Consider the following 12,013-nt stretch of genomic DNA (forward strand, 5'->3'; position numbering starts at 1 on the left):
GAGAATATTAAGTTGACGATTGATTCATCTGGTCTGTTTCTCTGGGCTCCCAAAGTGCTCTCAGCTCCAACTCCATATCCTGGCTTCCTTTCCTTTGAGTCCCAGACCGAGCACGGCCAAAGAATAAGAAGTGGAAGGACCGACACACAAGGATCCCGTGTTACTCACCCAGTGTGTTGGTCACGGTGCCGCCCGCCAGCCTTGACTCACTCCCGACGCATCCCCACTCAACTCCCAGCCCAACTAAAGAGGAATGAGTCCACCGTCTCCCACTCTGTTCTCCCATTAAAACAAATCCCTCTTAATTTGACCATTTAGTCATTTGGCTTTTAGACGAGACCTTAATCCAGAGAGACTCACAGAGAGTTCAGCTGCATGCCGTTAAGGAGTGAGCAGAATTAAGGCCTTTCGCTTCAGAAGTCCTACTAGGGGACTGAACCGAGAATGTTAAATCAGACATCAGATGGGTAGATCACCACCAAGGGAAAGTGGAAGGGATTAACAGCAGGACACAACTGTGCAAAAACAACTCAAAGAGAACAAATACAAATTCAAGAGAATAAACTAAATGTGTGTTTGTGTGTCTGTGTGCACGCGTGTGCGTGCACATGTCTGTGTGTGTGTATACGCGTTTGTACGTGAATATGAATTTAGTCGACAAGAGAATAAGATAATTGTGTGCATGTGAGTGCGTGCATGCGTATGTGTTTGTGTACATGTGTTTGCATTCACATGTGTGTGTGTCTGTGTGTGCGTGCATATGCGTGTGTGTGTGTGTTTGTATATGCGTGCGTGTGAATATGAATTTAGTCGACAAGAGAATAAAATAAATGTGTATATGTGTGTGTGTTTGTGCGTGTGTGTTTGTGTGCACGCATGTACATGCACATGTGTGTCTGCATGCAGATGTGTGTGTGTGTGCGTATGTATGTGAATACGAATATAGTCGACAAGAGAATAAAATAAACAACAGTGAGTGACACGACGGAAATGAGTCTGGGAGTGGATCGCCTCGTATCTTAACCTCTACACTACCCTGCGACCCCCCCCAGCCCCCCCCCACCCCCACCCCCCCTCTGTCTTTTCTGACAGCGTGTTGTACTTCAGGAAGTACCACCGCTTCCTGGAGGAGTTAAGACAGGGCATCTGCTTTCACTGTTACACTGAAGTCAGATGTTATAGTGAGGCCAGAGACACAGCGGGCAGAGCAAGGAGGAGGCAGGCTGTTCTACCTGGAGGGGGGGGGGACGCACACACACACACACACACACACACACACACACACACACACACACAAGATAATGGGCATGGAGACACACAAATGCACACGCACGCACACGCACACACATGCAAATGGTAACACTAACCCACAAGCAGACACACACGGTAATGGGCATGCAGACACACAAATGCCCACTGATGCGTGCAACCACACACACAAACACACACATACACTTGCACGATCTACTGTGCACGCAGAGACACATATGCGTGTACAGACACAAAGACACACACATACACACATAGATAACTACACAAACACTGGAGAAGAAGACCCTATACACAGAAAACAATGCAATATTGTTCTATGCATCGCATAAACTCTCTGGGGATTGATATGTAGTGCTTTTTGAGATGACTGTATGCTTTATGAATGGACTAAACTACTAGTAGAAAGACACAAAAGAATGTATTTAGAAGAGCAATATAACCTCTTGGGATGTAAAGATACCAGGGGATTTGTTTCCTGATACTGCGCAGGCACACACAGACACAGACACACGCACGCACGCACGCACACGCACACGCACACACACACACACGCGCACACACAGAAACATTGACATTATTTACCATCATGTAAACAGCACCTTGGTTCAATCTAGCAAACACATTCTCCACCATCATAAACGATTCATTCCTGCAGCGGCACCACACGCTGAAGACGTCCTGATAACCAGATCACCGTTCAACGCTATGCCGCCACAATGCATCTTCAAGGTTGAATGCAATTCAATACACCGATCATGCGTCGCTGTCCCTGGTAATACAACCTTAATCTGTTTACTCAGCCTTTAACCAGCTAAGCTGTGCGTGTAAACATGATGCACTGAAGGACCGGCGGAACGCGCCCTATAGCGACGGCTCGCTGCTTATCGGCACCGCGGAGGGCTTGGTGCCGCTCGGCCGGGCTCCGAGCGCCGCTAGGCTTGGATCCGCGCGTCGCTAGGCCGGCCTCCGCGCGCCGCTAGGCTGAGCTATCCTCCCTCCCTCCCTCCCTCCCTCCCCCCTGAAGGAGCGGTGCCTGTCTGGGAGTCAGCTACCGTCCTCGGAGCTGATGGGCTGCTGCTGCCTTCAGCGACCGCGGACATCTGCTATTCAGTCACCTGACCCAGGGTGACCGTGCGTGTGTGCGTGCGTGCGTGTGTGTGTGCGTGTGTGCGTGCGTGTGCGTGTGTGCATGTATGCGTGTGTGTGTGTGGTGGGGAAGGGGATTGCATTGATTGGGATGGGATGAATAAAATGTGTTCATGAATATTAACTATTCATTTCAATTCAATTCAATTTAAGCCTCATTGTAAAGGAAAAATAAACATTAGCCATAGCAGTCAAAATATTATCACTCTCCCCTTTCCTCGTTTTTAGCAGGATGCCGATGGGAGTGTGTGTGTGTGTGTGTGTGTGTGTGTGTGTGTGTGTATGTTGACGTTTATGTGTGTTGAATGAGTTTGTGTGTGTGTGTGTGTGTGTGTTTGTGCGTGCAATAGTGTATGTTGCGTTTATGTGTGTAGTTGAATGAGTTTGTGTGTGTGTGTGTGTGTGTGTGGGGGTTTGTGTGTGTGTGTGTGTGTGTGTGTGTGTGTGTGTGTGTGTGTGTGTGTGTGTGTGTGTGTGTGAGAGAGAGAGAGAGAGTTCATGAGTGTTTGATTGTTATGTGTTTGTGTGTCTGTGTCTGTGTGTGCTTGAGTATGTGTGTGTGTGTGTGTGCGTCTCTTTCATTTTGGTGTGCTGCTTAAGGTGCGTTAGAGGTGAGAGGGGCGGGGTCAGCGAGACGCCAGAGATGACAAAGTGTTTCCTGGTGCGACACCTCAGCCGGCCCGTGATTGGCTGAGGAAGACAGAGGCGTCAACAGTGGAAAGGCCACTTGTACATGGGAACTGCGTATGTGTGTGTGTGTGTGTGTGTGTGTGTGTGTGTGTGTGTGTGTGTGTGTGTGTGTGTGTGTCTGTGTCTGTGTCTGTGTGTGTGTGTGTTTGTGTGGACTAAACCATAAAGAACCACATTCTGAATGACACCAATAACACACCCAATAAACTAACAAGTAAAACAAACAAACGTAGGGATTAGCCACCAAATAAGGCGTCTGTCCAGTTGGTTTCTGTGAGAACACTGCAGTGATCCTATTCTCAAAGGAGTTCTACTCAGATGCTCTTTAAGGTAATGCTGGAGAAAATACAGTTATCCAATTATGGAGGCTGACTCAACTGCTATTTTGGCAGAAGTAGCCAACAATTGTATTTCCCAGTGCAGGCAGAACAGACTTATCTCATTGACATATGTAATATTTCAACATAATAGTCTATTTTATTATATCAGCATGTCAAAGAACAGGACTTAAACTTTTTCACTATTATTACTATGTGGTTAATCCTACCATTACATTTGATGTTTAATATCTTGTTTCTATCTGTGACTGGGTGAGAGAGAGAGAGAGAGAGAGAGAGAGAGAGAGAGAGAGAGAGAGAGAGAGAGAGAGAGAGAGAGAGAGAGAGAGACAGAGACAGAGACAGAGACAGAGACAGAGACAGAGAGCAGGATGATGCTAGATGCTTGGTATCTCTCATGTTGCGTCCTGACTCTTTGAAGGAGAAGTTAAACTGATAAAACCATAGCTATCTTTGGGGAAGAAATTTAATTATGGTAGCGCATTGATGATAAATCGCAAAAACCATTGCATCATATATGTACTGATGTGTTGACAGAGATTTGATTTTAAATCAATGAATAATCAAATAATACAATTATAAGAAAAGCTTTTATTTTATTAAATGAGCAGCGTTGTTCAGCATTAAAGAAGATTAACAGAGAGAGAGAGAGAGAGGGGGGGGGAAGAGAGTGTGTGTGAGAGAGAGAGAGAGAGAGAGAGAGAGAGAGAGAGAGAGAGAGAGAGAGAGAGAGAGAGAGAGAGAGAGAGAGAGAGAGAGAGAGAGAGAGAGAGAGAGAGAGAGAGAGAGAGAGAGAGAGAGAGAGAGAGACGGAGAGAGAGAGAGAATACCGACAATTCTCTTTCCCTCCCAATGAAACATGAACAAAAAATGTTACTTGGTAATGAATCTACAATATCCCCCATTCACCAACATGGCTGCCCGGGGGAGCCCAACGACCTGTTTTATGAGCCGGGGGAGGGGTGGGATGGGGGCTCAGAGGTGAGCAGAGAGTCACGTGACCAGGACGAGAGAAGGTAAACAGTGCTAAACAACAGTAGCAGTAGGGAGCTGGCTACCCCTGCTGTGTTGATTATTAGAGAGGCTGTAAACCCACCCAAACACACACACACACACACACACACACACACACACACACACGGGAGGAACCCAGGGCGAGAAATCAGTGTGCATGTGTGTGTGTGTGTGCACGTGTGTGTATTTGTGTGTGTGGGGGGTGGGGGGAGAGGTGCACATCTGGACCTCAGCTCAACCCCCTGTGATGCAGTCTTGTTGTTATGGGGTGTGAGTGTGCAGGTGTGTGCTGATGAGTGTGTGAAAGTGTGTGTGTGTGTGTGTGTGTGTGTGTGTGTGTGTGTGTGTGTGTGTGTGTGTGTGTGTGTGTGTGTGTGTGCGTGTGTGTGCCAATCAATTGATCAGTTTTGGCAAAGTAACCAAACTACTGCGTTCTAAATATACGTCCAAAGCCGACTCATTCACGCCGTCCTCACAGTGAGAGTCTCTCACCAGAGTGCAGTGGTACCTTTAAGGGTGGAAAACTTAGGGCCCTGCTGACCCCACCACCAGTAGAGCTGGTCTGACCTCTTGACCTCAGAGTGCAGCCATCTGAAGGTTCCGTGAGTCACGTGACCAGAGTCACTGGAGACTAAATGCACCGTTGACCTTAAATATGTACGAATGTTTTGATATCTAATTTTTTTAAAGGGAATTTTCAAAGATGATTATTGTCCATTGAGCCTTTGGTTTTCATCCAGTGATATGTATTATATTTTATGTGTTATTTCATGAGCTCATTTAATTAGCAGATAACGAACATCATCCTAGAGTTAAAATGTAATAATCAAATTGAATAGTTGATTGTCACTGCAAAATCCTATTAGTAATATAAATGTGTTTAATAGTGGCCTTTGAATAAAAAACGTTGTTTCAAAGTACAAGTCTTCTTTGGATAATAAATATCAGCCTGATGAGTTTCATTGGGTTGTCCATGGCAGCTATGTTGAATTATGGAATACCACAATCGTATGCAAACCAAACATCGCTGTAAACTGGCTGTAGCCCTGACCCAAAATCAGAATCAGAATCCCATAACTAATTTATAAGTGGCGTCTATGCCCTAAGTTTGCATAAAAAAAGCGTGCGGCAATTCAAATATAATATATTATTCGGGCCGTTTAATTTGTTTGGAAGTGCAAAACTGTTTGCCCCGCTCAAGACAAGCAAGGAAACATCTGTTTGTTGAAGATGCTGTTAATTATATTCGTCCATTACAGGGGTGACACTGCCCTCTACTGGTCAGTAAATGGATGTACACTGATACCTGAAATTGCAGTTTCTTTAGATGCTTCTTTTAAACCTGCATTCCTTTTATAATGGCACTGAATGAGCGTGAGGGCTCAATGTTTGACCCCAAGACCCAGTAGGACGTTTTGGATGGAGCTACTATAACTGTAAGAGGGAACATGATTGAAGCAAGCTTGTTTAGTGTGTGCCTTGTGACATGACTATTTTGCCTCAGTCAAGTAAACAAGCGATAATTGATGTACACCGGATAGTACAGTCCTGCAACATCCCGGAACAACATTTATTAATTGGGTCTCGATGTAAAGGGTCAACAAATATGAGGAAAAAGTGCTTCAAAACTAAATAGGCTACTTGCACAAGCGCTTCCTTATTCGCCGTAATACAGCTTCACAGCTTCCGGTCAAAGATGGCGACGTCCCACACCCGTGTTTACAAGAGCTGTCGACAATGAACAGCACTGATGTACATCGATTATGGAGGTAAACGAAAACTCCGACCAGCAAATTGGAGAAGGGGTTTAGGCTGTATGCTGCGACCTACATTCACAGCTACGAAGGTAAGAAAACGACGTCTAACAGACGCTAGCTACTATCAAAGTCTAGTCTGTCAGTTAACTGTCACTTTCTAACGTGTATTAAGATGCAGAAACAGCAAATTCCAACAATATTTCTTAACCAGTGTTTTATATCAGGCTTGATGTTTGCCTGTTGTGTTTAGTAATAATAGTTTAATTTATAGCCACGGTTTTGTGTATGTAAAAGTAACATTACGTAGCTACCTAACGTTTCTTTCCATGTAGTAACATTATAGATGTGATGATGCGAGTAACCCAGTACAATTGAAGCTTAATGAATTTGTATGTGTTATTTCATTCAGTGTCCAATAAAGTAAGTAACAGTAAGCATTCAGGATGGTAGGCTTTTTCTAGCACAGTTAAAGTTCATAAGAACTAAGTTGTTTTTTACACCCTTGATGCTGAGGTTATATTTCTAATGATGTACCTTATTCTCTTAGATCAAGCTTTGCGATTCATCACCAGTGATGAAAAAGGAAAGAGTTAATCTATGGGTTGGAGCAGATGTCTCTGAGAGGAAAAGAAAAAAAGTATAGCTCAAACAACACATACAAATGCAATGGCACCACGTATAATTACATCTGTAAATACTTACAAAGTACTGTTGAGGCACGTGCAGGTGCGACCACTTCTTTTTTCTTGGCAGCTGATTTGGCTCTGGAGACACGGACCATCTTTTAGAGACAAGGCTCAATCAAAGACCAAAAAGCCATCAGGTGGTCGTAGCTGGCAAATCTATTCACAAAAGACAACGCATAAAAATGTTCAATTAAAAGTGTACATCCAAAGTATACATTGTTACCAAAATAATGGCAGTTTCAACGTACCGATCCACTTTCCCACACGCCGCGCCTTGGGGTTTCGACTGTTTACTGGTTCCACTCAACAAGTGTCTGTACGGTACCTTTTGTAATGCCGCGTTTCCACTGCAGGGTGCGGAACGGATCGGTTCGCAAAGGTGCGGTAGGGTATGGGGTCAGAACAGTCTCATTAATAATGAATGCACAGAGAAGGATTCACAAATGTATTTTGTGATTTATATATAAATTACTCTCTTCCCACAAATACATTTCAATGCACACATAAATGGATATCGGTATGTATAAATGTAAAATAAATCCATAAACAAAAATAAGTTTCACAAACACATTTCTAATCCACACACAAATGTACCTTGTTTTAAATAAATGTAATATAAATCCATAAATATATTAATTAAAAAAATATTTGCAATTTTCATCACAATGTATTTGGATGTTGTAACATTTATATACAAACTGTTAAACTTGTATTTACAAGACGTTTTTCATTTGTGAACTTACTTGCATTTGTGTGGGAACTGGTCTGTATTTATGTGTGGATTTTTGAGACTCTCCTGACGTCGCTAGATTCACAAATGCATTTTTTTCAACAAGGAAGTCTCTGTAGCCAATCAGATGCCTCCCTCGTTTTCAGTCAACCACATGACTGCTGTGACTGTGTTTTTACGTCGGTGCCGTTTACTACTTTAACGGCACCGATAATCCCAAAACCCAGTCGAAATTAGATGGAAAAAGTGTCGTGACGCAGCATTCACTTCTTCACCACCTAGAGATTGTTATGTACGATCATTCAAAAAACCATGTTCTTTCCGATAGAGTAGACATTTGACAGAGAACCGGGAGGCTCGGAGGCTGGACTCAGAGGTCGGAACTGCAGCCATGTGATTGGCTGAAAACGAGGGAGGCATCTGATTGGCTACAGAGAGTTCCTTGTTGAAAAAAATGCATTTGTGAATCTAGCGACGTCAGGAGAGTCTCAAAAATCCACACATAAATGCAGACAGTTTCACACACAAATGCAAACAAGCTCACAAATGAAAAGCGTCTTGTAAATTCAAGTTTAACAGTTTGTACATAAATGTAACAACATCCAAATACATTTTTGATGAAAATTGCAAATCTTTTTTAAATTAATATATTTATGGATTTATATTACCTTAATTTAAAACAAGACATATTTGTGTGTGGATCAGAAATATGTTTGTGAAACTTATTTTTGTTTATGGATTTATTTTACATTTATACATGCCGATATCCATTTGTGTGTGCATTGAAATGTATTTGTGAGAAGAGAGTAATTTATGTATAAATCACAAAATACATTTGTGAATCCTTCTCTGTGCATTCATTAATAATGAGTGTTCTGACTCCATAGTAGGGAGGGGGCGGTATAGCCCAGCTCAGTTCCGAGGTCGCGTTTCCACCGCCGACAGTACCCTTTATGGTAGGCCGGATGTCAATACGCTACGTAAACATCGTAAACAACGTCTTCCTCCCCAAGAATGCAGACGAACGTCTCCACATCCTTGTTCGCCCGAGCAAGCGTTTTACGCGACATGTTAATTGTAAAGAATAATACCTCGAGGCTACTGTTTGTTTGTTTTTATCCCCACGTCGCCCGGAAGTGATGATTCTGTCGACCAATCAACGGAGGGGGTGTGTAGCTAGAATTTCTCGGGACCCTTTTTTGGCGTCTCGTCTCGTTTTCAGTACCCCAACGGAGGAGTACTGAAAACGAGGCCAAAACGGGTACAGCTAAGTCCGGGTCACACCCACTTTTGGCGGTGGAAACGCAACCCGTACCGCACCTTTGCGAACCGATCCGTTCCGCACCCTGCAGTAGAAACGCGGCATAAGTCTCCTTCGATCCTGAAGAGTAGTTGGCTCAATCATCTTGTCCGAACTAAAGTGTTTGCTACAGACCTTAGAGTGAGATGTGATGAAATATTTATCCCGGGGGTATGTTTACAGTCCATTGACTCCTCATGTCAGTTTGGCTCGGAAAGCCATGGAAACTTAATACCCCGTTGGATTTGGCTGACGCTGTACAGTCCGGGACACAGCAGTGCTGGCGTAGTTTTCTCCTGCCTATGAAAATGTACAGTTTTTAAATGTTTGCGGTCTTGATTCATGTTTAAAGTGTATCAACGTCAGCCGGCTAGCGCGATGAACACACAGACCGGAACCGGCGGGGCCGTATTATTTGAAACAGGAATTACGTCACACAGCTTAGTGCACGCAGCCTATTGCCTACCCTAGCATTAACACGGCATCGCTTCAATTAGTTTCTCCACCGACGACATAACACATTATCTTGTGAAAACTTTATTGCTGTACAAAACGTCGGCATATCTACAAAACCCAAAACTTTGAATAGAAATCCAAGTAGGAAAACGGAGAAGATCCAACAACGCCTGAGCTAGTCTGTTGTGTTTGTATCCAAGTGCCCGCGTGGGAAAACGACGTTGGGAGGAGAACGCTCCCGACGTCCCCCGAGTCCCCCGCCTCCGTGCAGCGTGTGGTCCATGGATACCACGGTAACCATGGTGGCGGCTGCTGCTGCTGCTGTGAGGGTGTGCTGTGATCGTCTAGACTAGAGGCCTTGCCGCTTTGGTGGACGTCCATTCTAAAGGCCAGAGGAGAAAAGGTAACAACTGAATTAGAAACTTAAAGATTAAATGCAAGGAGAAAATTTGCTCTTTTAATATGTAGGCTACTATCACTACTAACGGGTGGACTGCATACGACATCGAGGACCTTGACCTGCCATAAGCAGCTGCAGAATGACCATGTTTATACTTATAATATAATGTTTCACTTTGACATTGAACAGAAAAACACGTGTCTACATCAAAGTCAAACTGAACCCTCAGCAAAAGTAGGCTTATAGAGAATATTTAGAGAACAGATTGCACAAGTGAGAGGGAATCATTTGGACGATCATTTGGCGGATGCTTCCTCCAAAACGCCTTAACAATAATGTAACTGCAATATTTACAGATAAATGAGTGACTGAAACATTAGCTTTATGATGCAACTGTTCTAAGCAGTGGCGGCCCCAGAGGGAATTGAACCCTGGCACTAGTTGAGCGACCCAGGATCAGATTAAAAGAGTAAACTATTTTCTATTGAGTCTCAAAAGTAACTTTAAAATAAAAAAATCCATATCATTGTCCCTTTGAACAATGTCGGTTCAAAGGGACCAAGTCCAAACTAAATCCAATTAATGAAAAATCGGCAAAACATTTTAATCAAGAGCTTCTTTAATAAAAGGTCAAATTCACTACAGCAAAAAACAGCTGAATGGAAACAAAATGTACATATTCAATGCAATTTACAAATTACTGTATGTGTGAGAATGCATGTATGCATATGTACCTTCAAAAGTGTTCATCCAGTAACGCAAAACTAAGTGCAGACCTACAAGCCCATTCAGACACCAAGGCACAAGTCTACTGTTCTCTCTGAACACCGTGGAACCAACAGATACAAGTGTTTTATAGTGATCACTGTATGGTAACAAAGTCGAGATACATTTCAATGGAAAATTATTAAATAATAAGCTGACAAAGGCAAAGGCAGCAAATGAAGCCCTAAATAGAGAACTAGTGTGGTTTGTAGCAACTTAAAACCAGCAACCTCAGCCTCCAACACCGAGATCAACTGTGGAAACATTAAAAAAATAATGTAACAAGAGCAGCATCTATGTACAGCTCCTGCAGTGACCAGTGAAGTCTTCATGTCAGCTCCTTTTAAGGAGATATAAAACCTTGCAGCCAATCACAGCTCTGATCGAATGGCAGAACTCAACAAGTATGAAACAAAACAACGAATGTTCGTTGGCATTAAGATAAAAAAAATTGTCAAAGAAACACGTCTGTCAGACAAAGAAATGTTTTCATCCATCATGTCATTAAATTATATTCACAAAACCCCTGGCTGTTGTCTTCACAGCTCTCATCTGTCCATTTAGTGTTGAGCTGCCCCCAGACCTTCCTTAAGCTGTTCTTCTCCCTGCCACCATCAGGTTTTCCTCCACTCCAGGAGGGGTTATCCGCTGACAGGACGGTCCCATCGACCCATCTCCACATCCCTTCACTGGCCTCATCTGTCGCTCCGAGCCAGGGTTCCCCGTCGTACCTGCTAATGAAGTCCATCTCCTCTTTACTGTCCACGACCACCAGATCTGCTCCGAGGGAAACACAGAGCTCCCTGCTCTTATTCCAGGATCCCCACTGTCCGGAAAGCCGGTAACATTTACAACCAAACTTAGTCCAACCACCTGGACAGTCCTGTTTACAAAGCAGTGAGTCTCTCTGCTCTGTCACATTCTTCAGCCTTTGGAGAAGTTGCTCCACCTCCATGCTTACGGTCTTGTGTTGCTCAGTCACATTCGTCCGCCTTTGGACAAGTTGCTCCACGTCTCTGTCCATGCATATGTTCTTGTGTTGCATTACAAACCGAAGCAGTCCAGCCAGTAGGGCAACAGACAGCAGGACCAGAAGCACCACCACAGCCCTGATCGGCCCCCGAGGAGGGCTCACAGGGTCCGGCTGCTGACTTCTTACTGTTCCCAGAGTATTGGAGGACCCCTCTGTCCCCACACAGTCCTGGTGTTGATCTCTGAGGCTCTCACTGGTAGCGTAGTTGTCCACTATCCTCTCCTCTCTCTCTCCTTGTGTGTTCCTGGCCATGTTGGGCGTGGCGTTAATCACCTTGGTCGCGTTGGTCCAAACTGTTTTCAGAGTTTCTTATCGTCCTACCCCTATGAGTGCCTCGTCTTTCTATGCGTTTTGAAAGCCATCATGTCAAATTCTTAACGCCTACTTTGATCAAACAGGAAGTATTTTAACCAGAGGCTACTTGCT

General features: G+C 44.0%; 1 protein-coding gene across 1 annotated transcript in view; it reads right to left on the reverse strand.

The window, feature by feature from the left end:
- Positions 1-10,828: 10,828 nt before the first annotated feature.
- Positions 10,829-12,013, reverse strand: part of LOC115532283 (C-type lectin domain family 6 member A-like) — a 32,882-nt gene continuing 31,697 nt past the window's right edge. Inside the window, exon 2 of the mRNA XM_030341953.1 lies at positions 10,829-11,503. Coding sequence (XP_030197813.1) covers positions 11,051-11,503 — 453 coding nt within the window. The 3' untranslated portion in view covers positions 10,829-11,050. The remainder of the gene's footprint in view (positions 11,504-12,013) is intronic.

Source organism: Gadus morhua, chromosome 19 (genome assembly GCF_902167405.1).
Source record: "Gadus morhua chromosome 19, gadMor3.0, whole genome shotgun sequence".
Lineage (NCBI taxonomy): Eukaryota > Metazoa > Chordata > Actinopteri > Gadiformes > Gadidae > Gadus > Gadus morhua.